Source organism: Takifugu flavidus, chromosome 3 (genome assembly GCF_003711565.1).
Source record: "Takifugu flavidus isolate HTHZ2018 chromosome 3, ASM371156v2, whole genome shotgun sequence".
Taxonomy (NCBI): domain Eukaryota; kingdom Metazoa; phylum Chordata; class Actinopteri; order Tetraodontiformes; family Tetraodontidae; genus Takifugu; species Takifugu flavidus.
The window spans coordinates 5,167,265-5,193,280 of NC_079522.1; the positions used below are offsets into that span (position 1 = coordinate 5,167,265).

A 26,016-nucleotide genomic window follows, 5' to 3' on the forward strand; every position below is an offset into this window, starting at 1 on the left:
CCGACTACACTCAGCAAGAATCTCTGTTATGTTGCAGCCTGCTGACGGTGAGCAAGAGGCGGCGTGCTAGCGGTGGCGCTGGCGGTGGCACGTTCTGTTCCCTGAACAAAACAAATCAATCCGAAGCGACCTAGCGGGGGGGCAATAAACCCACCCAACAATGGACGCATGAATATGGAGGATTTATGCATATTTAGCAACATTGTGTCTCTCTGAGCGCTAGTAGCTAACTCTCTATATTCATCTTCACATGTGCATAATTTGGTTTTTGCTAATCAGCACGCCGAAGGCTCAAGTGTGGGCACCTGCGGCGTTGCTAGTCCACCTCCGCCCACTTCTCTCACCCCTCGCTCCATTCCTTTTTCCTTTATAACTTCCCTCTCTCTCTCTCTTTACCTTTTAGCAGTTAGTGCTAGCAATACTGTAGGTCCTCTGAGGATTAACCACAAGCCTTCAGAGGTCAATTCGCGTGCTCTCTGCTAACTAGCACGCTAACATGCTAAACTTGTTTACATTATCAACTGTGTATAGATGTGTACCTGTTGACATAGCAGCGAGGGAACACGTGGTTTGCCCACAGCTCTTCGAAACAAAGCTCGCTGGGATTTCTGTTACAGACGTACATGATGTGGACAAATGAGGTCAAAGCAGGACAAACTCCCGACCGTCTGTGGACAGAAAGTTCCCCCGGGGATTCTCACAAAGACACTTTGTTCCAGGGCCCACCGACATAATGCAGCTCCTGTCCAGATGCTGCCCCCGCACGTCCCTCACACACTCCTCAGTGTCCATGAGCAGCTGATCAGATAAGACTCCACAAGATTCCCAAAGTTCACTCCAGAAAGCAACTTTTATTTTAATTGCATGATTGTGCGTCTCTAAATCCTCCTTCGGCCACACAACTGAGCTGCCGAGATTAGTAATATTCATTTACTCTTTATAACCTCAAAAGGCGATTAACCTAACAATTATCGGGCAAAAATGCGGTAGCAGGGTCGTGTACCGCCCTCTAGCGGCGGAGCGGGGGTAGTACTGGACTTGCTACTGTGGCTGAAGAGGCCAAATAGAAGGAAAAAACAGTTATTCCCATTTGAGTTTTTTGGAAGTTGCTTCCTCATCCTGTTCCAGAGTGAGAACCCTCCAGTGGTGGATAGAGAAAGAGACAAATAATGATCTCATATCAAACATCTGGAGCTGCCGCAGGTTTGCTAACATTTCTGCTGCGGCCGGGGACTCGGGTCCGCCGGTTCCCCACAACCAGAAACATTTGTCCCGACATCCCGGCCACGAGTCGCTCTTGCGGTCGAGCTCAGCTGCCTGCCAAATTTTCCCCGGCACGTTTGTTGTCCTGCAGCCGCTCCGTGCTGACTCCACCTCGGGTAATTTTAGGGTGGAAAAAAGAACTCCGCCTAATAACCTAGCGTGTGTGCTGCTTTGTTTACGCGGGAATGCGGCTGCACAGACAAGATCTGGGAATGAGTCAACGGTCAGAACTTCAAAGGTGTTTCGGATTGCAATTCTTCCCTTGAGGCAGTGACGTCGCTAATAATGTCTGCTAGCTAACCAGCTAGTCAGTACGGACGATGCTAATTTGCCAGCATGTTGTCTTCAGGTTTGCTACACGTCGGCAGGATCCCCTGGGGGAGAATGGATCCTGACCCCGCAGGAGATCCACTTCCGGGAAAAGGCCGCGGCGGCCAGGACGACCACAGCAGCGGCGACGCAGAGCGCGGCGGCGGCGGCGGCGCCGGGATGGGGTCCGGTTCCGTCGTAGGAGGGAGGGCTGAAATGGAAGAACCGGTGTGAGCAACAGGTGGTGTTGGGAGAACACGAGGGTGGGGCCGCAGCCCGACCTGCCTTGTGATGGAGGCGGGAAACGTGGAAGCGGTTTCAGAGGGAGGGGGCGGGGCTGAGCGCTGGCACAATCTTCCATCGGGGCAGAAAACGGCGCCATGGTAACCGTCCACCTGAGGAGGAAGAGCAGGAGGGACGGTGTTTATGGCTCCTGACCCCCCCCACCCAGAAAACAACCCACTCATGCCGTGCTGCTACCTGGATGGCCCCACCAGCCGGGCAGTCCACCCATCCGGAGCCAAACACCTGGACTTGGTACCTGTTCGGACCGGTGCACCTGTGTCTGTAGCACCGACCTTCCACAGTGCTGTTGAGCCAAACAGTTTGAGTCTGGAGGAAGAAGAAGAAGAAAGGAACCGGAATTCCAGGAATCGTTGAGTTAGCGATGGAGAATGTTTGGGTGTGACCCTGCATAAGAGGAGTCCAGTAAACACACACACACACACACACACACACACACACACACACACTTTTCTGGTCAGGCTGGAGAAGAAGCAGCGACTGTCGGAGCCAAATAATTCGTCGCTCCAATTCGGACCTGTGGAGTTTTGACTGTTTTCCTCTTTCCAACATTCACTCTGGAAGGAAATAAAAGAGGAAGTTGTGGCCATGAGATGCTGTGATCATTAAATCTAAAGTATGAACTGGAGCAGGGGTGGGCAAATCCAGTCCTCGGGGGCCGGATCCAAGCCAGACTTTCTGTCCTACAGGTAAACACGTTCACCTGGGGTTCCATTTACCTGGTGAAAGCGTTTCCTGCCTGGTAGGATGTAAATCCCGGCTTGAATTTAACCCTCGAGGACTGGATTTGACCTCCTCTGATGGGCAAGTCCAATCCATGAAGGCTGGAATCCCGCCAGGTTTTGCATCCTACCAGGGAGAACCCGCTTTCACCAGGTAAACAGAACCCCAGGTGAAAGTGTTTACCTGTAGGACACAAAGTCTGGCTTGGATCCGGCCCTCGAGGACTGGATTTGCCCACCCCTGAACTGGAAGGTCGATTTTAATTAAAAAAGAAGACTGACTCTCTTCTTGAGGGGCTCGTACACGCGACAGCCCTCCAGATATGGATCCGTCTGACACGCCCCCTTGTGGAAGTGAAGGTAATGACACCCAAGTCCGCTGAAAGGAAATTAACTCGTTTTATTTGGGAATAACTTTCTAAAAAAAACGCAGTTTATACAACAACTGTGAATCTACCTGCCCGTGCAGAAAAATGAGGAATTCTCCCGACAAGTTGATATGGAACCAAATAAGCGTCCTTCACCTAAAAATGGATTTTTATCACATTTTCTTTGTTTGCCTGGGGTTAAATGTCAGCAGCCTTACCGCTGCCCCAGACCAGACTCTGAGCTCTGCTGAGGTCGACAGTGTACCAGCCTGTGTCCTGCAACGCCGCCAGAGTAACCGGGTCGATCCGGACCGTGACCGGGTCCCCCAGCACCGGTGCCATGATGGAGCCCCGCAGGACACGGGACTCCCAGTGGGAGGAGGCCCTGCCTGGAGCCGCACCCTGACAAGGCAAGACGGAAAACATGAGCGCAGGATGCATCCGGGACATGGGAAGTCCAAGAGTCGGGAGGTTCACCAGGTTCTCCAGCGGGGCCCCGAGCTCAGGGTCCGTGGACACCAGGTGTGCCTGCAAGGCCGAGATGGTAGACGGGCTGTAAATCCTCATCTGCCCTGATCCGTCAGCGTGAATCACTTTACCTCGAGGGGGGCAGTCATCTCCTCCTGTTAGCTCATTGCAGTAAGTTGCTATGTCAGACTTTATAATTGTTGACAATCTATTTATATATATCATTTAAAAATGTTTGCGTGTGTGGTGTCTGTCTCCCCCTAGTGGTCAGAGTACAGATTACAGAACAGTAGTTCAAGCAGAATGATTTTAGCTCTTAAAAACTGTTTTACAGCACAAATTTGGTCCTTTTTGGGCCACCGTAGAATCATTGTAGCCTCTATGTAGAGGGAACGAGATCAATATTTACACCTTTATCAAACCAAGTCAACAAAAACACGTTTATTGGTGCTTTGAGGAGATTATAAACCACACACCTTTAATTTTCAACTTTTTCCTAGATCTAATTCGGTGCTTTTATGTTCTGCTAGGGTGAATTATCATGTATAAAATGTAAAAACACAAAAAAAAAACCTGGAGAAGTGAGAGAACAGTCCCTCCAGGTGTTGAACAGATGTTTAGAGAAGCCCAGTGCGTGAAGCAGTTCATGGATTAAAGTCTATTAAATGGGGGGGGAAAAGGGCGCATAAGTGAGTCAAAAATGTCAAAAAATGTCAGAAAACTCTTATTATCGTTGTTATTCACCTGTACGGTACTCTGGTGGCTGTAGGTGCCCCCGGCCAGTCTGTCTTTGCAGATCACCACCACCCCGGCCACAGGTCGCCCACGGTTACCGGTCTGGCAGTGGACGGCGTAGGCCAGGACGTTAGCCTGGGGAGCAGGAGAGCGACGCGAGGTCAACGACTAGAGCCGTGCTGACGCAGCCACAGGTGCAACACGGCCTCCGCACCTCTGCTCTGCATTTGTCCGTGCTCTTAATGTGGAGGTACAGCAGGAAGTCGGCATCCGGGACCCCAGCGCCGTCGGGGCGAAGCTCGGTCCTGCGAGGCGACTCAGCCTCCGGGTAAACACTGCAGCCGGCCAGGTGATCGTCCGGGATCTGGTGATGACAGGGATCAGAGGGATCACGCGACGCCACCACTTCCGGTCCAGGACTCACCGTCACATCCAGGCAGGTCTCACGTCTGTAGCTGGTGTTGGCTCGAGCGCACCTGCAGGGGGAGACCCCCAAAAAACGGAGTTTAAACACGGTCCAGCCAACACTCGCGATAGTGCATGAACGTGCACGCGCTCGTCTTGGATACACAACCCGGGGGGGGGGCGCACCAGTAACACTCAAATCACGCATCTGTGGCGTGGAGCTTTGGGAAAATAATCCCTGTAAAATTGGATCTGTACCGTGCGCACGCATGCGCTCACGTGCACAAACACCTGTTGTAGTTTGCAGAACTCGAGTTCCTCCAGACAAACTTGCAGTATTTGTGAGCGTCTCTGTTGAGCAGCAGCGGAGCCGGACCTCTGTCAACTGTGGGGAGAGTGACTTGAAATCAGTGCGTGTGCGTGTGTGTGCGCGCGCGTGCGTGTTCCTCACCTGACAGGAAGCCAGAAACCCTCCCCACAGCTTCCCCCACCGCCGCCTCCACCACCCGCCTCTCGGCCTCTGATAGGCCGCTGCTCTCCCGTGAAATCCAGCCGCGGATCCTGATTGGCTGCGGGGTCGTCTCCATCTTCTGTCCCGCCCGGCGATGACCAGGCGATGCCTCCCGCCACCAGGGACCCGTTGGTCCCCGGGCCTCCGTCCGGACCACCCTGGTGCCGGCCTGAACCTCATCGGAGATGCACGTCTGCGGGACCGCGGGGAACTGCAGCGCCGCCGCCGCCGCCAGCACCACCGGCCACAGGGGGGAGGGGCTCATGGCGACAGGTGAGGGAGATCAAGGACTCCTTTGATCTCCTTATCTTTCCTGGGTGATGTCATCCATCCATTTGAATACAGAGAACAATGCATCAACAGGACTGGTGCCAGCACCCCCCACCATAAACCAGCCCCGGAGTAAAAAAACAGAACTGCTGATGGTTCTAAATGGAGATGCTGGGGATTGAACCCAGGACCTCTTACATGCGAAGCAGGCGCTCTACCACTGAGCTACATCCCCCCCGTGGAGAGCAGGATCACGTGTTAACATAAACCAGGTCAGTTAACCTGTTAAACTGATCATGATCAGCAGCTTTGGGCCCATTTCCAGCCACATTTTAGATGCTAATGGATTTAATTGAACTCACCTCTGAGAGCACGTCCCTCTGTGTCCACGCCGCCGGCGTCCCTCTGCCGAATGCAGCAGGATCTTCACAAGACCGTTGAATACAGAGCACCCCCCTCCCCCACCCACCCCCAACCCCCCCCCCCCAGCTGCAGGAGCGACACCCAAGAACACACACACAAGCGCCTAAAAGTGCAAATCGTTTTAATCTCAGCCACAATATTTCTTTTTAAAATCGCATACAGTGAAGTCGACCCTAACGAACTTTAAAATCACTCCTCTCTGTAAATGAACTATTTCTGGCTACTGAACAGCGACTCTAATACATTCAACAAAGCAGAAGGGAACTCAAAACACCTCATTTAAAACCAAACGGTCCAGTAATACAAATGGCACAAACGCGGGGGAAGAGGCCCGATCGATGGCCCCCGGAGGGTCCGTTTGAGTCAAGCTTGTTCTGGGATCCCCCCCCCCCCCCGGTACACACACATCAGGCAACCAAGGCCCGGCACCAGGGACTGCGGTTCAGACACATTATTGACATGCATGTTGTTTTAATAATCACGCCACTCGTCTCGGTGCGTGCTGCTAAGTGAGGAAGCCAGGGGCCTCCCAAGTGTTTCGGTGTGCAGGAAACCATCAATAACCTCCAGGAAACTCTTCAAAAGGCACTTAAATACAGGAAACGGTGCTTGTTCTGGGTTATCAGCGATAATGGGGGGGGGGCGGGGGGCAGAAGTACGCGCAGGCCGTCAGCGCCTGGCGGCGTGCTCCGCTGTCGAGGTGCAGACTAAAATACGCTCAGTCTGGTTTTGCCATTTGTGTGGTCTAAAACTAGATAGGGAAGATGATTCTGTGCAAATGTTTAGCTTCCACGTGCAGCCGAGCATTCATCAAGTGCACACACACACACACGCACACACGCTCGCTCTTCAATACACATCGGCCGAGCACGACTTTCTCACAGAGCTCTTAAAAAAAGAAAAAAGAAAAAAGAAAACGGGTCGAATACTTGATTCCACGGCGGGACACAAAAATGGGTGTTTGAAGGCACCAGCGTGGCCACAGTGAGGCCGAGGCTCCCGGCGCGGCGCTCCTGGGCTCCAGTTTTAACACCTGTGGAAAGACTGGCTTTCAGTTCCTGAGGCCGTCAGGTGAGCATGGGGACGTCGTCCTCCGAGGCGGCGTCTTCCGTCAAGGGGATGAGGAGCACGTCGTCCTCGGAGGAGGAGGAGGAGAAGGACGGGGAGGCGGAGAGGAGCATGGCGTTGGTGGTGGAGGAGGAGGGCGAGGCCCTGAACAGGGAGATGCTCAAGCCCAGCGTGTGGAAGATGGAGGCCAGAGAGGGGCTGCCGGAGAGGACGCCGACGGGGGGCGTGGCCGAGGGCGGAGCAGGGGGAGCGTAGGGCGGGGGGGGCGTGGACGCCACGGGCAGGGGCAGAGGAGGGCACGTCGCCCCCTGCTGCTGCTCGGACCGCTGCTGCGACTGAGCCAGCATGCAGAGCTTCTGGGGCACCGGCTGGTTGAGCGCTTCCACGGCCGAGGACGAGGTCGCCGGCGCGCTGTGGGACACCTGCTGGGCGGAGGGGGCGGCGTCCGACTGATGCTGGCCGGCGCTCTGCTGCTGGCCGGGCCTGGACGGGGCCCTCGGGATCAGGCCCCAGCGCCTCATCCGGCGGACGGCGCGGCGGACGAAGCGAGGCCGGCGGCGGCGGTGTGGGGAGTGGGCGGCGTCCTGGCGGAGCAGCTGGAGGATTCCTCTCAACGAGAGAGACGATGTCTGAGGAGGGGAGAAAAATCACCAAAATCACTGCACAGTTTGGGGACAAACAAACTATAAAGACACATGAAAGAAAGTCGATTTGGGTGCGTCTTCTTACCTCGTTGGGGTTTTCTGTGGGGAAATCTTCCACTGGCGGGATGATGCCCTGGGCAATCAGCTGACCGTAGGAGGGCGGGGCCTGCTGCTGGATCAGCTCCGCCTCCTGGCGGCTGATTGGTGCAAACAAGCTGCCGACATACGAGGTGCGTTTAGCCTTTTGGTGGGAAGCAGCTTCGATTGATACATGTATGACCACACACACACACACACACACACACACACACACACACACACACACACACACACACACACACACACACACACACACACACAGGTGTTTGCCTTCTCTAAATTGCTGTGTAAGTGCCGCTGACGAACAACCCCGGGACTCAACAGATAAAAACCCATCCGAGGCGTCGCCGCGGTAACACTGGCATTAAAAGGAGATCGGTGCAGACCTGTGTTCCCGGGTGCGCAGCGAGTACAGTTTACAGGTGCAGCCCATGGCGATGACCAGCAGAAGCCCGCAGACTAAGCTGCCCACTGTCGCCGCGGTGATGACCTTGCGTGGGAGGATGACGGTGCAGTTGAGCTCGTCCGTTCCGTCCTTGCAGTCCACCTGTCCGTCACAGCGCCAGCTCTCGAACACGCACCTGCAGACGGGACAGCGGGCTTCCTGGTGAGACGCCGGCAAATGGGAGGTGCTGGAGGGATTCACACGTGCACGGACCTGTCGCTGTCGCAGTGGAAGGTTCCCGGCTGACACGCGGTGCAGTCCCTCTCGTCGCTGCCGTCGGCGCAGTACAGCTGGTAGTTGCACCGCTCCTTCACGGGGTAACACACCGGCCTCCCCGCAAAGTGACCGGAGGTGGACGCCCGCTGGCCCGCCACCCCGCAGGCAAACTGGTTCTGGCTGCAGCCCCTGCAGGCCTCCTCGTCCTTCCCCGTCTCGGGGCAGTCCCACTTCCCGTCACAGTGCTGCTCCTGGGTGTAGCACCCGCCTGCCGTGCCGCCACAACGGCCCTCCCAGGGGGGGCAGTAGGTCCCGACGTGGAAGGTGGCGTTGAACCCGTTCCCCTCCGACCCGGGAAGTGTCTCGTAGGCCAACGACAGCAGCCCCGTGTTGGATTCGACTTGAACGGACTTGTAGTTGGAGGAGCTGGTGATCTGCAGTGAAAAAGCCATTTTTAAAAAGGTTTTCCTTTAAAATAAAAAAAAGGGACCATTTTATCAGATGGGAATTTCCCCCCACCATTTTAAGCACGTCTCCTTTTCCATCCTCGCCGTTGTACACCACGAGTTTGTCCCCAGGACCCAGCACCAGCTGCTGCAGGTCCAGTCTCAGAGGTCGCGAGTCCTGAGGATCTAGAGTCCACACACAGAACAGAGCAGCACCCCGCAGAGCCGGGGGGGAGAAGGTGCCGTAGAAGGTCTGGAGGAGCCCCCCACAGGGCCACTCGATGGGAGTAGGAGTAACGAGGGTCTCCCTGTTTGTGGGAGGCTGCTCGTGACCCACTCGGCTCCCCCCCAACTTCTCCTTAAACCGATACCACAGGTCTCTCTCGGAGTTCCTCTCGGGGGGCTGGAAGACGGTCGGGCTCTCCGGCTCCCCGTCGTTCTCTCCCTCTGGGCTGGGCTTTTCCTTCTGAGTGCTTGCGTACACCGTGGATTCTGTCGCTTCCACCTCGGCACCACAGCCTTGCTCATCGGTGCCAAGGGAAGTGCCTTCATCCAGACACTCCACCTGGCCGTTGCAGCGCCACGACAGAGGGAGGCAGCGGCCCCCGAGACACTCGAAGGAGGTTACCGGGCATTCGCCGGAATCTGGAAGAACAAACAACAACATATAACAGAGAATTTTGACTACCTGCTGCCCACAGCTGAGCAGGACAATACCTCTGGCGTAGCTGAGCAGAAAGGATGAAACAGGAAACAGATGTGGGAGGAAGTGGTGCATCACTGTAATGTTTCCTCCTGGGAACTCCATCGGTTTGGGCAATGTGGAGCCGCATAGGAACACGGGCTCACCGCCGTCCGAGGACTTGATCGACACCCATTCTTTTCGACACCGCGCTGAAAACTGGGAGAAACTGAAGGGGAAGGAAACATCAGCATTAAGGACCGATTCTGCCATTTCTATGGGCGGATGTTACTCCAGATGTGGAAAATCTCCAGTTACCTGAGAACAATGGGGTCCCCTTCCGAACCTTTGATGGTCCAGCAGTCAGAGGAGGAACCGTAGCGGTACGACCAGCTGCGATACGCTGAACTTCTGATCTCCCCCACCTTACCATCTAAGACTTGAGGAGAGCGCCCACAGCGGACTGAGGAGGGGGCGACAGAGAGGGGGGGGGGGTGATAAAGACTAGTGTGTCTGTGTAACTACACTGTTCCCGTTTCAGCTTAATCTAATCACATTACACTTGGACATATGAGCTCTGGGGCGGCAGCAGCCAACAAATTACAGCACCATAAAACCACAGAGTAGAACACAAGATCCATTGTTGGTCTCCTTACCAGCGCAGAGGGCCGGCTCCAAGCAGCTGCACGCTGCAGGGCAAGGAAGAAACTAAATGAGACTTTTGCTCATTTTCACATTCAACGTTGCGTAATGGTCTGTAAACCATTGCTTTGGTCCACATACCTATTATAGAATAAACCAAGAGCGCGCAGAGGTTGGATGTTGCTGTCATTTTGGTGATGTTTCCCCTGGAAAACGTGGGAAATGAAGGAACAGCAGGCTTCAAGGCTTGAAAAAAAAATGTCAGAGAAGTGCCATTTTGGATTTAGGAAGACATCTGAAAGAAATGAAAGAAAAGAGGGATATTATGCATGTGTATAGGCTTCCTATAACAATGCTTAGACCAGCAACCAACGACGACACAAAACAGTAAAAGTGACGCCACAACTTGGATAGTTTTCCTTCTTTGTTTAGCTTTGAATGTCTGTACAGGGAATGAAGACCTGGGTCCTTCCCCGACGACGTTGGTTTGTTCTTAAACACGTTTGATCAGACGCAGAACATTCACATCTATTTCCTCCTACCATCTGTTAAACAATGACGACAGGAAAGCTAGTCTTTCCGTCCGGAAAACCTCGCTTGGCGAACATTTTCGATGGTTTTTAAGGGCTACTAATCCTCTTCTCCTCTCCTCTCCTCTTTTTGGTCCAGTCAGTACAGTGTGTTTTTGTGTAAGATCCAGGTATCGACGCCAGTTTCGGTTCGAAGGCGACGGGGGCAGAGCTCAGTCACAAGGGCTTTAAAAGCTAGCTTCCGCTCGGCTGAGCTAACAGCTAAAGCTAATATCCTGACTTCTCTCTTCGTTTAAAACACCTTCTTTTAGTGGAAACAGCACTTTAAAAACAGCTCACGCCGCCGCACTAACCTGTTGGGACCCCGAATAAACCATAACACATATTCCAGAAGCGGTGACAAAATTAGAATGTACCCAAAAGTGTGGGCGCAGGCTACGTTACCTCGTAGGTCGGCCTCTCTTGTTGACAACTTGTGATGCACTTCCGTGTTTGAGCGTATGACGCAAGGGGGCGGGGCGTCGCCTTTCTCCCGTTCATAAAAATTATTTTATTAACTGAAAACATTCTAATGGTTTAAAAGATTGACATTGTCACATCAACAAAATAAAGCTGGCTTTTAGATTTAAACTAACTGCTAAACACTTTTATTCTAATTCTAAAATACATAAATGGAGCAGCAAACCCGAATTCTACCACTAGATGGCGGTGTTGCTGCAAATAATTATTCAGAATACAATCCACTGGAGTAAAAATCTGAGGCGTAATTAACTTCTACTTGAGTATTTCTATTTTATACTTCAGAAAACCTCCACTCCATTATACTGCTATGCTAATACATTTTGTTGTTGCACTCATATGCACGTTGATGTATGTTTGATGACTGGCCTATAGCTACTATGCTTGGTTCATATATTGCCCAAAGGTCTTCTAATATTAAAATGTGCGCGCGTTCATGTTCAGAAACTATTCACTTCAGTTTCGAAATTGCGTAGAATGTTGCAAAATCATATCAGATCTTGTTGCTACTTGGTCAGCTGCGAATCCTAAAATAATGACGTCTGCACATCTGGAGGAGGATCCAGAGGAAAATCCATCTCTCTCTCTCTGCTCCCCCTCTCTCTTTGTCTCTCGACCACGGTCCGCGCACGCTCCAGTTTGTTCATCCACAGAAAAGCCAAACTATGAACCTTTAGCTGCAGCTGAGCATCTTTCTCCTCGTTTAGTCTTTTTCCTCGCTGTTTTTTCGCTTTTTACTCCTTTTTTTACTCAAAGGTTTTGACTTTTTGCGCCGCGTTGCGTGCGTCCATGCGGGGAGGAGGAAAAAGTTCCCCCCAGGTCTAAAGCGTCAGTTTTAGGGGTTTTTTTGTCACTTTTGGCTGTCAGAGCGACAGGATCTGAAGGATCTGATTTAGCCAGCGCTGCCAGAAGAATGCTGCCCCAGGTTCTGACCGTGGCCTGCGCGCTCTGCTGCTTCGGCTCCGCTTCTGTCACTGCGAACCTCCTGGAAGCTGAGGTGAGTCCCGACGCGCAGCCGGAACATTTCACACCGCGCGGTGGTTGTCAGAGCCGCCGTGGATGTTGATCTGTCCTCGTCCTCCCCCACACAAGGAAAATAATTGTGCAAAATATTGAACCAGAAACATGGGAAAAGGGAATGTGTGTGTGTGTGTGTGTGTGTGTGTGTGTGTGTGTGTGTGTGTGTGGGTGGGTGTGGGTGTGTGTGGGGGGGGGCATGCAGGGGCAGCGGTTCAGAAAACCTCAGCTGAGCTGCTTTGTTCTGGGAGGTGGAGGTGGAGGTGGAGGTGGGGGGGTTAATGGATTTCATCTGTCTGCTCACAACAGCCCGGGGTCCCTCCATGGGGGCCCCAGGCGTCAGACCGCTCTGCGGACGCCAACGTGCACTGTAATTCCGGAGAAAACAACGTATTTTTGCCAGGAGATTGCATGCGGCTCTGTGAATGATGGGCTAGAAGCTCTTATTTGCTCCATAAGTAACGTAAGGAGTTTGTTGTTAACCACACCGGCAGGAAGTAGATGCTGGTACTGGTCCCGGAAGGTCAATCATGGCCGCCCCTCACAGGAAACTGATTTATGGGGTTGAGGGGGTGGGTGCTGAGCAGAAATGACACCATCCCACATCGCGTGGACAGGATGCACCTTACTCACCGACCACAGGCGTCTGTTAGCGTGCGACTCAGGTCCAGACTTGGTGGAGGGCCGGAGTCAGACGGTTCACAAGTGCCCCCCCCGCGGTGAACGCATCAGTGTGATGACTGTCTGTAAACAAGGCAAGAAAACACGGCTGTTTACAGGGAGGACAAGTGTACTGGTCAGAGTGGGACAGAGTGGACAAGTATACTGTTAGAGTGGGACAGGGAGGACAAGTGTACTGTTAGAGTGGGACAGGGAGGACAAGTGTACTGGTCAGAGTGGGACAGGGAGGACGATCCCCTTTTTAAAGGTTTTGAAGTTGCCTTCTACTTGACCTTCTACTTTAGCCCTGATGAGACAAACCGCGTCAGGCTGCTGCTAAGCTAACAATAACCCAGATCAGAGGACGATATACAACGCACCAAGTGCGTCTGCTGGGAGCTGAAGTAAAATATTTTGAAAGGGGACAAAACAAGCCGGATACAGAGTCCAATAAAGGTTGGATCAACGTCAGCAAGACTCTTTTTACGGGCGGTTTGAGAAAGCAGGACGGACGGTAAAAAATAAGAAGAGAGGAATTTTGTGGTTTAACGTGTCAGTGTTGCTCAACAGAACAACCCTCCCCAGCTAACGGGCAGCTAATAAAGGATTTAACCCGAGAATGACGAAGCGCTTCAGACATCTGTTTCCATTCACCATTTCAGCCTCGTCCGACCTTTTTAGCAAAATGAAAAAGGCTTAGCTCGACTTTTGCGGGAACAAAAACAACAAGGACTTAGATGTGGATCTCTTCGTATCTGGGGGGGGGGGGGGGAGTAGATTTCCCATCTGGAGACACATGTCTGGTGATCCCGATTGATCTGGTTACAAACACATCTGGGTCCAATTCTCTTCATCTCGGCCTGAGAGGCTGTTGTGGTAGCATCAAAGGAGGAATCCTAGCTTAAAACCCGCCGCACGCTGCTCTGACAGCCGATGTCCGTCGCTCAAGAGCTGTCAAAATAATCAGCTGGATCTCACTCAGAATGAACTGATGAAGGTTAACGTGGACGTGGGGGGGGGGCATCTTCCTTTAAACGCCAAAGAAAATGCCTTCAACATCAAACACCTTCTATTCCGACACGCCGTTAGCTTACGCTGCGTCTGGTTGGGCCACATTGAAAGATTTTGCTTTATACAGATTTAAAGGTTCCCGTGAGGTTCAGTCGGTGTGTTTCCATAGGAAGGGGGGGGTATTTTTGAATCTCGAGGACCTTACACAAGCGGATCTCTCGTCCTGAGCTCGGTGTGGCTAAAGCAGAACAAACCCATCCAGTGGTCTCCTGTGGCGCGTCTGTAAGAACGCCGCCGCGTTCGTGCTCACTGGGTCAGAGGCCGAACGGGAGGCAGCGCGAGATCAAAAACCCTTGTCCATTTTTTCCTTTGGCAACAGGCGAGAGGAACGAGTGACTCAGTCCCTCGAATCGAAAGGCGAGCCACAATTCCAACCCGTCTCCTCCACTCGGCTGCCATCCTAACCGCTAATGTCTTTACCTCTCTGTTGCTAATGCCACTCTGCGCTCTTAATCATCTCCTCCCTTCCTCCACCAATCCTCACATTTTAATATCAGAGGCACCAGCTCAGCTCAGACATGTGCCGTTCTGTAAATGAATGGAGGTGTGACATTTACTTGGCCTAAAACAGCCGTTTTGTTCTATAAATGCAGACAAGAAGCCACCCGAGTGCAGCAGCACCTTGTTGTTGTTGCCGTGCTATAAATGCACACCAACATGTTTCCGCTCTTCCTGGAACTTGTCTATTACACGTTTTATTATAGTTCTGTCACATGAATTACAGATAGGTGGTTTCCACATAATGGATGACAAACACCACCACTGGTATTACCGTCACATGTCCTGAGTGGTGAGCGCACTTTTGTGCTTCCGCATCTGCTTTTTTTGCTAGTTTCTATCCGCTAGTTCCTTTTGCATTGCTCTTAAGCAACAGGATTTTTTTCCCAATCAATGGGAAAAAAAGGACTCCCAGACTACACACAACGAGAAGCCTTCATTTAGTCAGCCTTCACGGGGTTAAGTGCTGTTTTGTCTACTCGGAGCATCTGTTTGCTTTTCTGTAATTGAACAACCACACAGCAAACCAAAACTGGGGTTGCAAAAAAACAATTCCAAGAGTGCTTGAAAGCTTGAAAGCAAACGATTGTTGTGCCTTTTAGTTTTAAAATGGTGCCGTTATTAATAGATTGCTTTGTTAGCATGTATACATCCTGAAGCTCTTTATAACCCCTTCCAGTCTGCCGCCTGTGCATAATACCTTCAGACCTCACGTCACCAAACACACACCTACGGACAGACACTCAGACACACACCCAGCGCAGACCCAGGGTTGTGTTTATCAAAGCCGGCCCTGTGACCACACATGGCCACGTAGCAGGCTGCTCGAAGCCAACAATACCAGCCATGTACAAGTCTCAATAAATAGAAGCTTTGATGGTGGCTACTGGGAGTTCCAAACAGGGGGGATGGGTGCATGCTGGGATACCTGGCGTCCCAAACCAGAGGCGGTGGCGGTGGTGTGTGGGGTAACTCCAGGAGCGGAGTAGAGAAGTGGAGGTCCTTGATGGCGCGGTGTTTTTCTAGAAGCAGACGCGTCACCACACTGGAGCCGCAGCGCACACTGGCAGTAGTCAGCGGGAGAGTAAATATGGACGGTGTGAGGAAAGAGAGTCAGGATGTGACTTGGACTCATCAGCCTGACTGTGTGATTCAGAGAAATCTCGAAGAAACGGAAAAGTTATGGCAATAAATGACTTTCATTAGCTGTGTGTACAGTGTGAAACAAGTCCTCAGGAAAGTGCTAATGCTAATTAAAACTAGCACAGGCCAGATGTGCGTTGACACCTTTTAGCTAGGCTGTTTAACATTTGTGGACACAGCGTCTCTTCAACATCAGTCACGTCTTTCAGTATTTATGCTAGCTGAACCTTTAGCACTGGTACCTTTGAAGTGTTTTACTATTATTTCCCGTCTTCAAGGTATTCTTTATGGTAGCCTTTGTCCAGTTTATACGAGAAGCAGCAGACGGTGGAAAGAATAAACCAGCCTTTCATGTGTTAAGATAAATAGTCGTTTTGTTTGACACAGAAAAGGAGGATTTGGCAGAAAAAAGGAGGACAGAGGCATCGGGGAGGTATGAAAATGTTAAATTTTCCATCTCAGTGTCCACCAGTTTGCTTTGGCTGTGATATCCTCGACAAAATTCTGGGTCACTGCAACCAAAATGACATCAATATGTTTTTTTTGGCTTTGAGTTCCTTTTTTCATGATCCAAAATTAGTTCCCCTAAATTTCTTTTGATCTAAATCAATCAAGATAGCTCAGTTTTTACCCCCTTACACACACTCACACTCCTTATCTAAAACCCGGCGAACATCATGACACACCTAAAACAGGTCCCAGCAAGCACAAAAATCTGAACATGGAGACATTCTGAAAAGAGGAAAATCCTCCAAAAATGTTGCGCTTTTGTGTCACCGCCGGTATGTCAAGACTAAGGCCGAATGACTCAGGTGGAAACTGAAACAAAGAAATGGACTGGTAGTTATCCATGAAGTTAGAGGAGAAACCGTTGTCGTCATGCGGTTGAAGATACTCATACGCTCGTGTTTTTTCCCCTTTTCGTAGAGCTGGCTACAGAAGTTTGGCTACCTGCCCCCAGGCGATGTCAGAGCCCAGGCGATCCGCTCGCCAAAATCTGTGGAGACAGCAATAAAGGCCATGCAGGGGTTTTATGGTCTGTCGGCCACCGGCACCATAGACTCTGAGACTATCGAGTGAGTCCTGATTGACAGAGCTATACTGTTTAATCTCGCCAAATAACTGTCAGAGCCATCAAAATCCTTTAAGGACCTTGAAATGAAAGCGTCTGGAACGAAACCCCAATCCCCCCCAAAAATGTGGTTTTGACAACGATGAATTCACAGTTGAGAATTTGATTTTGTTATCAGAGCGATGCGCCGGCCACGATGCGGTGTCCCAGACATGTTTGGCCCAGAGCTGAAAACTAACCTGAGGCGGAAGCGGTATGCCGTCCAGGGTCTGAAATGGGACAAGTCTGAGGTGACTTTCAGGTACGTAAAAACATCAACAGGACTTACAAATGTAATTTCACACTTCAGATCATCCAGAGACGTTTAATTTTCCGCTAATCACTTTTTTACGCATTTCCTAAAAGCATAGAGAACTACACCCCGAAGGTCGGTGAGCGGGCCACGTATGAAGCCATCCGTAAAGCCTTCCGGGTCTGGGAAAGTGTGATCCCGATCACCTTCAGGGAAATTCCCTACAGCCAGATAAGAAACAAGGTGGACAAGTACGCGGACATCATGCTGTCCTTCTCAGAAGGCTTCCACGGAGACAGCACGCCTTTCGATGGCGAGGGAGGATTCCTGGCTCATGCCTTCTTCCCTGGCAATGCCATTGGAGGTGACACCCACTTTGACCTCGCCGAGCCCTGGACTGTCGGCGCTGACCAGGGAGGTGAGTTGGAGGTTGGTGCTAAACTGTAGAGCTCCAAAGAAAGGCAATGATAGTTTGTTTTGTGTCCTCCTGAAGGTAACGACGTCTTCCTAGTGACCGTCCACGAATTGGGCCACGCTTTGGGTTTGGAGCACTCCAACGACCCCTCGGCCATCATGGCCCCCTTCTATCAGTGGTTCGAGACTGAGAACTTCCATCTTCCAGATGACGATCGGAGAGGCATCCAGGCGATCTACGGTGGGTGTCTCCTCTGCTGAGATAATCCAGCCACCTCACTGGTTTGGCATGTCAAAATGCTGGTCTGACAGTATGATTATTGCACAGGTGTGCCTCAGGCCGCCCACAATAAAAGGCCACCGTAAAGTGTGCAGATTTCGACCAATTTCTGGGCAACACTGTGGGCCTCTTGTGTACAGAGAAATAGTCTTAGTCTTATTTTTGAGTACAGCTCATGAAAAATGGGGGAAAAAAATTAGTGCTCCCTTTCTACTAAGTGTCCATTTGAAGTATGTCTGTCAAAAGAGTTTCACAACTTTCTTAAGTCTTAAAACAAATATTCTTAATGCTCTTCCTCCGGTGTTCCTTGTGTTACGCCTCTCTAATCTTTCCTATCACAGGAAGCAAATCAGGTGCTCCACCGCCTCCCCCTCCTCCTCGGCCAACCAAGTTTCCCCGACCAGAGCATGGTCCAGACATTTGCGAGGGACACTTTGATACTATTGCTGTCCTCCGAGGGGAAAAGTTCATTTTTAAGGTACGTTTTGAGTTCAAGTACGTTTTGAGCAATTGTTGGCTCACAAAGCAGATTGGATTTCTGAGAAGTTCTTGTGTTTTTAGGATAAGTGGTTTTGGCGAGTGCGTAACAACAAGGTGCTGACAGGTTACCCGATGCCCATCAGCCATTTCTGGAAGGGTCTGCCTTCAAACATCAATGCGGCATATGAGAGGAGTGATGGAAAGTTTGTCTTCTTCAAAGGTAGGTTGAGAAGTTGAAGTCAGACCCGATAGAGGGAGTTCTTTGATGCTTTGGTGCTGGTTTTCATCTGCCTTCTACTCACTGTCTGGCACTGTCTTTACCTGCAGGTGACAGGTACTGGGTCTTCAGTGAGTCCACCATGGACAGGGATTCCCCAAAGACCCTGAGCGAGTTGGGCACAGGCCTTCCCAAAGACAGGATTGATGCCGCACTCTTCTACACAATAACGGGGCAGACGTACCTCTTCAGAGGAAACAAGTGAGTCTCTCCACATTACACCTGGCTGCTGCTAATCTTCTGGAGGCCCAACACAAACACACACAACTCTGAACCTTGAAACCTTGAATTTCACTCGAACCTTTGCTATTCATCTTATAATTGAAGTTTAAAGGCTTGTTTTGACCACAGAAATGACTGATAGTGCTGTGTTTCTGGGTTTTGTTAGAACCAGGAGACATTATAGTGTATTTCTGTGAATTATCACGACATTTGTGCTGAGTTTAACGTGGGAGTTAAAGGGAGTGAATACCCGACTTGTCGACACAGGTGTCACATGCTGGTCTAGGAAGCTTCAGGCAAAAGGTAGAAAAACGAAGAACTTTGAAGGCAACACGATTTCAGAGAAGGAAGGGGGGGTCTTTTATATTTTAGGTACAAACATTTACTTTGCCAAATTCGTCAGGGCCCTACATACTCTGCATACTCTGCGTGTAGGAAGCGATGGCGCTGCTGTTTGGACCCAAACACAGGCTCCTATGTCACTTGTTCTGGTATGCACTACAAGGATTATCTGTTAATGTGAAAACAGATAAGCAGGAAGGATGGGAAGAACCAAAAGTTTCCTCTCCTTTTAATGCCTAAGTGTCACTGAGAGTGAGTTCCAACACAAAAAGTGGATTCTGGGAAGCTTTTTTCCAGATCAAATTTAGAGAACTGTTCTTTGCAAGGTCCACTTGGGTACATTGATGCGTTTGCTGCACAACACATTGTGTTGGATAATTATGTTATTTTTAAATCCTGAATCTTAAAAATTCTGTCTTTGCGTTGTTTACAGATACTACCGATTTAATGAGCAAACACGTAGCGTGGACAGCGGTTACCCGAAGCCCATCAGCACGTGGAGTGGTGCCCCGGATAACATCAAAGCTACTATCATGAGCGAAGATGGATGTAGGTTTTCTGGGTTTACGGTGGTCCATATTTTTTAGGGTGTTTGAAATACCAGTCAGAAACCGATGTGTAGTTTTTGGGAGTTCTTTTTTAATGAGAATACGTTTTTGTTTCCTCAGCTTACACGTACTTCTACAAAGCCAACAAGTACTGGAAGTTCAACAATCAATACATGAAGGTGGAGTCCGGCTACCCCAAGTCGGTGCTGACCGACTGGATGGGCTGCGACAGCGAGGAGCCAAAGAGAGGTCGGGAGGAGGAGGTGATCATCATCGAGGTGGACGAATCGCAGGGCAGCACCAAGGTCGTGGCGGTGGTGATCCCTCTGCTCCTGGTGGTGCTGGTCCTATCTACTTTGGGAATGCTTTTGTTCTTCAGGATGTACGGAACACCCCGGCGCCTCCTCTACTGCCAGAGATCCCTGCTGGACAAGGTGTAGACAGGGCGATGGCATGCTTGACAGACTGCCACAGAGGGACAGAAAGACAGGGGGGGCGCAAGAGAGAGCGAGGGTCGAGAGACGGAAGACGAGAGGGAAAGCGAAGGCCCTAGAAACTAAAATCAGGAAGTTGTGTATTTGTATGTTGAATATGTCCATGTACGGCTGGGTGTCCAGAGAAACGCCCACCGGCAGCCTCTCTCCCTCCCCCTGTCCCAGGTATTAAGAAAAAGCGCCCCCTCTATCCCTCTTCTGCTTTAACCAGACGACTTCAGCTGAACTGCTGTCTGATACATTTCCCTTCTATAAAATCTGTCTCTGTCAGCATTCTCGTCCCCACAAGTACAGATTTGTATCCGACCTCTTGAGTACTGCCTGATTTGCACATTCAGCCAGGAAAATTAGGTCCGTTTACCCGAGCAACCAATGAAACTTCTAGCGCTTTTAAGTGCTCTACTCCTTAGAACTAAATTTTCACATGGTCAAAGGAAGGTAAAGCTCCAGCTAAGGGGCAGGGCAGAACATAATTACCTCTTTTTCCGGCATATGGAAAACTTTTAATTGACACAACGTGACTTAACCCCAACTCGCGGGACTTAAACTTCCTCCTTCAGTGCAAGCAGTCAGCCCGGAAAGATAATCCATAAATGTTAGCATCTTTATCCTGCGAATGACAGATCTCAAACAATCCCGTACATCTGTCATGAAGCGGAGCTGCTTATCCGTTTTAAAGCGGTACATTTTCCGAAACTTTTGGTGCAATTTTTTTTTTTAACCAAAAATTACCTTGTAGTGGAAAACTATTGTTATTATAAGTATGGTTATTGTTATTATTGTTCTCCTGGTAAAGTTCTAAGCATTTATTTAGTGTTGTGCATTGTCATTTGGAGTCCTGCTGGACAGAGGCATGATGTGACAATGATGAATTCCAGTTTACACTCAACACGTGTTCAACGACGTCAGGGAGTTCCTTTTCAGGCTAAAACACCAACGAATACCCGGAGCAGTGCTATTTATGAATGTTCATGGTGCTCAGTGTTTTGGTTTTTTCTTGGTCTAAATTGGAGTTAAAGTTAATCACTAACAATGATAATGGTAATAATATTTATAATGATGATCATATCAATAAAGTGGAATTGAGGTTTTTAAATTCCTGTTTTTCCAGTTTGCCTTGCTGTTTTTGGGATTTTCCCACCATCGAAACAAGTGTGACAGTCATTTATCCAGGCTCAAAACCATGTTTGGTTGAGGTCCTAAAGCATATTGGCGGTTGTGATGATTTGAACAAGTCTAGAAGGTTTGTTGGGTGTTCCTGGTCTGCAGTGGTACCTGTCAGATGGGGTTAAAGGAAGTAACAGTGGTGAACCAGCAACGGGGCCTTAGGGCCAAGGTTCACCGGCCTGGGTTGTCAAAACCAATAGATGAGCAATGCAAGTTCTGATAAAAAGGTGTCAGAATACAGGGTGTATACGTGGCTGCACAGCTTCAGACCAGTAAGGACCCCAGGCAGACCCTCTTCCAAAACCCCCAACAATGGATTTGAGAGCATCGGGACTGGACCATGGCGCAATGAAAGGTGTGGGCCTTTGACATGGATGGCCAGGTTGATGTGTACAAAATGCACCGTGGGAAAGAAGGCAAACCAGTAGATGCTCTGTGCTATCATCTACGGGGGAACCTTGAGGTCCTGCGATCCATGTGGATGCTCTTCGTGGATGAGACAGACCACCTACCAGCAGCAGGGTAGTGCGCCTCGCAACCAAGCAAAAAGGGTCTGCGAGCACAAGTTTGAGGCATATTCAGCATAGCTGCTTGGGATGATTCACATCAGCGTGGTTCCGCCACCGTCAACCGGAGGAACATCTGCCATCCGACATCTGTGTGTTTGTGAAGCCCACTGAGACATCAATGTGGTCGAATGAGGCATTTTGATAGTTTTTGATATTAATTGGATCCAGACCTTTATAACTTGCTGACTGAGCGTTAGTTAAAGTTCATCCTATCTCCTTTTTAAAACTATCATCTATTATAACAGTAGACACACGTGACCGGGGTAGGGGTGGGTGGGTCAGACTAGGTGACTAGGGTACAGTTACCACAGCGGCAGGCTCTAGCGCCAGAACCAGGCGGAAAAAATGATGAAGTGCTCACAAATTTTGGCAGAAGCGCTCTCCAAGGGAGCATCTGGTATCCCTAAAGCAGCTGAAGGTTGAAGCACGTGACCGTTTCTACTGTAAGAGAGCTGTGAAATGAACTTAGAAAAGAAGAAAATCCAGGGAAACCCAAGGTGAGGTGAAAAGGAAATGATTTGGTTTTTCCTACTGCTGAATTATCCCGGGAATCTAATCGGGTTGTTGGCTCCCTAGACAATTGTAAAATAGTTTTTTCTATGAGTTTCCGCCTGCCCCTTCTCTCACCACAAGTATCTCTGCTGTTTTTCCTACTTCTTTCTCTAAATGCTCTGTGTTTTAACTCCTCACATGCCGCGGCTGCGTCAGCGCAACAGTAAACAGCGCGACCGAGCCAACGTCCCGCAGGTTTGGGAAAAACAACCGCCGACATGACTACAAAATAATGACAAAATTCCTGATGTGGGGGCCGCGGTTTTGTCTGTAGGTTTGAGCCACGTTTAAAAAAAATCAAGTATGTTTGGAATGCTTTGAGATGGGGATGAAGCTCAGTGGTAGAGGGTGAGCTCCGCACCTGTGAGGCCCTTGGTTCAACCTCTAGGTCTTCTTTATGTGCTATAAGTGTAAATCACTAATAACAGAATTGCATCACATGGTCCTGGGATCAATCCCCAACATGGCTACATACTCTGTAAAGGGTTGAACCACCGTGACTTTGCGTGACATTAAACAATCCTCTTGTTAGAAGACCAGCCTTTAGCCTTATCACTAGGTTAATGGTTTTCTGGTCATTACGTGTTAAATGCACGCCACAATCATGTGATATCAGGTAATTAATGCATCTGCTTCCAAGTATACATGGAAACTTGGGATGGAGCTCAGTGGTAGACTCTGCGATTTGCGTGTTTGAGGTCTTGGTTCAATCCCAGCCTCTCCATCTTAAACCTCTCAGCCAGCCTCTTCTACAGCAGTTTACACTTAACACCACAAAATTAACGACTTGCTCACTTTTCTGCTACTTCCTGTTTTACATGTTGTCTCAACATGTGTGTTATGGGCTCAATGCCCAATAGCTCAAAATCTGAAGCTTCCCTTTTATCATTTCAGCATCTCCACGCTCTCTTTAAGTGTCTCTAACTTAAAACGGCTTCCTTGTGGTCTGGTTTAACCATAATTAATCAGAAATATCACTATGCTAATTGTATTGTGATGGACCCCAGACATTCCTCTCGCATCTGTTCAGCCCATTTCCTCCTCTGCTCACCACTTTCCCTCTGTCTTCTGTCAACTTCCATTTGTCTCTGCTGGTCTCTCTCGTGCAAGATCAGTTTCCTGCCTTCCTGATTGTTCAGGCTTTCTAGGAAACCGTCTGCCTGTGCCCGAGACCTCCGAGGTACTCTTCTTCCTCTGTTGAGTCACACTGTTGGAGGGGAGATGGGAACCAGGTGGCGTCCAGTTTCACCAGCTGAGTTCTGGACGTGTTCTGAGGCGCTGCAGGGCGGATCATCTGTTTTCGAGTTTGTCTCAAAGATCGCAACCGTGCTTGTGTATGATCCGCTGTTGCCTGGAGGATCAATCAATCAAAGAATCAATCAATCAATCAAATCAATCTTTATTTATATAGCGTCTTTTACAATCAAAATTGTTTCAAGGCGCTTTCCAGAATCCCAGGGCCTGACCCCAGACAAGCAACAGTGGCCAGGAAAAACTCCCCTTTAACAGGAAGAAACCTTGAGCAGGACCAGGCTCATGTAGGGGGACCCTCCTGCTGATGGAGGGCTGGGTAAAGAGAGAGGAGAGGAGAGGAGAGGAGAGGAGAGGAGAGGAGGAGAGGAGAGGAGAGGAGAGGAGAGGAGGAGAGGAGAGGAGAGGAGGGGGAGAGGGAGAGGAGAGGAGAGGAGAGGAGAGGAGAGGAGGAGAGGAGAGGAGGAGGAGAGGAGAGGAGAGGAGAGGAGAGGAGAGGAGAGGAGAGGAGAGGAGAGGAGAGGAGAGGAGAGGAGAGGAGAGGAGAGGAGAGGAGAGGATTGTGGGTAGCGATACCGAGGAAGGCTAACTGGTGGCGCTGAGGTCTGCCAAAGTACGTGACTTGATTTTCAGTCCTCCACCCATCAGCCATTTCATCGTGACGGGACAACCGCCGCGCTCAGCAGTCCTCCACCGTGCCAGGCAGGAAGTGGTCGCTCCAGCTGTTTGTAATCCGACCTCAGACTTTGTCTGCCTGACCTATATTGCGCCGCTATTCGCTTTCTGCTGTCGCACCTTTTTTTTTCCACAATTCCTTTTCTGCCTCTCAGCTGCTGGAAAGAATGTAAATTAGTCAGTAAGTCTAACAATGACTGATCTCAGCTATTTTATGCCCACTTATGTGTGTTTATAATATCTCAATTCAACCCAAATAAATACTCCCCAGGGTGCCCCACGTTGCAGGAACACCCAGGTCAGGAAGTGCACTTCTGGGTGCGAGTTGCTGAATCAGACCCTCCGCAAACCCCCCCTTGACTAACCCGCCAGGAAACCCACCCGGCCTGTCTCAGGGTCCGTTCCCCCTCCATCCACTGCGGCCTGACCTCACCTACACCCCCAGAGCAAGAAAAAAAAGGAGAAAACATCAACCCTCCCTTCCTCCGGCACAATAAGCCACATCTGTTTCTCATTTCTCGCCCCAAAAACCAAAACAACATGAGGAAGAGAGGAAATGGGCGGAGTCAGAGACGGTGCTGAACTTTATGGCCGCCCGTTCCACATCATTGACATTTCATCCATGTGATGAGACACTTTATGGCGAAAATTAAGTCGTCTGCCTAAACATATCAACATTTTACTAAAATGTGATTCTGCAGAGCACCTGGAGGCAATGCTGATTGTAACAGAGTCTGTGTCAATAAAGTTACATTGAATTATGTCAAAATATACAGTAGATGTAGAAACGCCGCGCGTGTATTTGAAGAATGTAAATGAGCATTTCAGCATTAAGAGGTTTACTTTGTTTATTCATATTTTAATGTCAGTTGACTTCGAATATTATTGTTTCGCAGGTTTTAATATTTTAACTTTGGTCAAAGTCCTCCCACGTATCGAGCAGCCGACCGCTTCAACTTTGTGAGCAAAAAAAATGAAATAAAGAGAGGAAAAGGGGGCAGAAAATGCCACAGAGAAGAATCTGCAACTCAGCAGCTGTAATTACAGTGAGACTTTGCTGAAGTCTGCAACAAGACAAAGGGGGGGGGGGTAAGAGAGAGGAGGAGGCAAAAGAGAGCAACAGCGAGGGTGAGAGGGGTAAAAGAAACAGACTGAGCTCATTTCATAAACACTGTTTACGAGCCTCGCAGTATTATTGCTGACTCGACAAAGCCAGGGCAGAAAAATGGTATTACTAAGAACTTCGGGTGTGTTTCTCAGAATTTTGGACAGTGAGAAATTCGAGGGTTTAGGGTTCAAAACATGTTTTTTCCAAGTCAGAATTCTGACAAAATTGCTTCCCAAAAACCTTAAATCTGCTTTTGCGTGTGACATAAATGAAAAAGTGTGGAAGAAGTTAAAATTCCTTTCAAATGTAACCAGCTTAACTGCACTTTTCACGTGGCTCTTTTGGACGGTAGGCGTTCGCCGGGGCTTAAATGTGACCCTATTATGGCTTTTCCAGAAGCGGCCTCTCCAAATCCATGCTGATTTCTGAAGGCACGACTTTCTGCAGGATGAGACCGACCGCCAACGCAGCTGATCATTTTTCCAGACGGCGGGCTGCACAACGGCGGGCTGCACACTCCATTTTCCCCACGTTGTTCCCCAAAAGTGAACCGACTGAAAGCAGCAGCTTAATATGTAATGAATGCAGGTCATAGGCTGCTCATACAGGCACAGCAGCATGCTACAGCGGCCACACTAGCGCGCTTGCCCTCATATGTACACAGTTCTGGCCTGAATCAGAGCTGCTTTATGTTTGCCAGCTCCTCCCTTCCTCTGGCTGCGCAACAAAACTCCTTTACTGACCAGGAGCTCACAAAATGGCGTTCGAAGCCCCGGCGCTGCGGCTGACAAATGCTGCATTCTGGTGGAAGGAGGG

General features: G+C 50.0%; 3 protein-coding genes and 1 non-coding gene across 5 annotated transcripts; 1 reads left to right on the forward strand and 3 right to left on the reverse strand.

The window, feature by feature from the left end:
- Positions 1 to 831: 831 nt before the first annotated feature.
- LOC130522243 (ciliated left-right organizer metallopeptidase) lies at positions 832 to 5,768 on the reverse strand. Of its 2 annotated transcripts, XM_057026365.1 has the most exons (14): positions 5,025 to 5,768; positions 4,865 to 4,958; positions 4,593 to 4,644; positions 4,383 to 4,532; positions 4,178 to 4,303; positions 4,007 to 4,091; positions 3,443 to 3,588; positions 3,184 to 3,367; positions 3,055 to 3,121; positions 2,880 to 2,976; positions 2,325 to 2,432; positions 2,053 to 2,184; positions 1,858 to 1,967; positions 832 to 1,783 (listed from the first exon to the last, which is right to left on the reverse strand). In XM_057026365.1, exons 1-14 carry the CDS (start codon positions 5,347 to 5,349, stop codon positions 1,618 to 1,620), a joined length of 1,842 nt encoding a protein of 613 aa, XP_056882345.1. In that variant the 5' UTR covers positions 5,350 to 5,768; the 3' UTR covers positions 832 to 1,617. The 2 variants fall into 2 exon arrangements, with proteins under 2 accessions (XP_056882345.1, XP_056882344.1); XM_057026364.1 differs by having other exon boundaries at positions 4,383 to 4,644.
- Positions 5,518 to 5,589, reverse strand: trnaa-cgc (transfer RNA alanine (anticodon CGC)). The gene has a single exon. It is a non-coding gene; the product is annotated as a tRNA-Ala (tRNA).
- Positions 5,769 to 5,881: 113 nt separating the features above from the next.
- lrp10 (low density lipoprotein receptor-related protein 10) lies at positions 5,882 to 11,138 on the reverse strand. Its single transcript, XM_057026363.1, has 10 exons — positions 10,994 to 11,138; positions 10,161 to 10,314; positions 10,034 to 10,066; positions 9,696 to 9,840; positions 9,413 to 9,606; positions 8,769 to 9,340; positions 8,247 to 8,683; positions 7,975 to 8,169; positions 7,575 to 7,704; positions 5,882 to 7,474 (listed from the first exon to the last, which is right to left on the reverse strand). Exons 2-10 carry the CDS (start codon positions 10,207 to 10,209, stop codon positions 6,845 to 6,847), a joined length of 2,385 nt encoding a protein of 794 aa, XP_056882343.1. The 5' UTR covers positions 10,210 to 10,314; positions 10,994 to 11,138; the 3' UTR covers positions 5,882 to 6,844.
- Positions 11,139 to 11,660: 522 nt separating this feature from the next.
- mmp14a (matrix metallopeptidase 14a (membrane-inserted)) lies at positions 11,661 to 20,974 on the forward strand. Its single transcript, XM_057026366.1, has 10 exons — positions 11,661 to 12,065; positions 16,385 to 16,533; positions 16,708 to 16,830; positions 16,935 to 17,239; positions 17,315 to 17,476; positions 17,857 to 17,993; positions 18,077 to 18,215; positions 18,323 to 18,473; positions 19,270 to 19,385; positions 19,505 to 20,974. The coding sequence occupies exons 1-10, from the start codon at positions 11,982 to 11,984 to the stop codon at positions 19,822 to 19,824; spliced, it is 1,686 nt and encodes a 561-aa protein (XP_056882346.1). The 5' UTR covers positions 11,661 to 11,981; the 3' UTR covers positions 19,825 to 20,974.
- The last annotated feature ends 5,042 nt before the right edge of the window (positions 20,975 to 26,016 follow it).

Excerpts from the sequence above, each read along its gene's own strand:
- LOC130522243 (XM_057026364.1), bottom strand. The coding sequence starts at position 5,349 with ATGAGCCCCTCCCCCCTGTGGCCGGTGGTGCTGGCGGCGGCGGCGGCG. Across the intron at positions 4,304-4,382 it reads CGGACAAATGCAGAGCAGAG|GCTAACGTCCTGGCCTACGC; the intron begins GTGCGGAGGCCG and ends CCTGCTCCCCAG. Across the intron at positions 3,589-4,006 it reads CTGTTCTCTCACTTCTCCAG|GAGGAGATGACTGCCCCCCT; the intron begins GTTTTTTTTTTG and ends ATGAGCTAACAG.
- lrp10 (XM_057026363.1), bottom strand. The coding sequence starts at position 10,209 with ATGACAGCAACATCCAACCTCTGCGCGCTCTTGGTTTATTCTATAATA. Across the intron at positions 10,067-10,160 it reads CTTGGTTTATTCTATAATAG|CGTGCAGCTGCTTGGAGCCG; the intron begins GTATGTGGACCA and ends CTTGCCCTGCAG. Across the intron at positions 7,705-7,974 it reads CTGCGCACCCGGGAACACAG|CTTGTTTGCACCAATCAGCC; the intron begins GTCTGCACCGAT and ends GTATGTCGGCAG.
- mmp14a (XM_057026366.1), top strand. The coding sequence starts at position 11,982 with ATGCTGCCCCAGGTTCTGACCGTGGCCTGCGCGCTCTGCTGCTTCGGC. Across the intron at positions 16,534-16,707 it reads ATAGACTCTGAGACTATCGA|AGCGATGCGCCGGCCACGAT; the intron begins GTGAGTCCTGAT and ends TTTTGTTATCAG. Across the intron at positions 17,994-18,076 it reads GGGAAAAGTTCATTTTTAAG|GATAAGTGGTTTTGGCGAGT; the intron begins GTACGTTTTGAG and ends TTGTGTTTTTAG.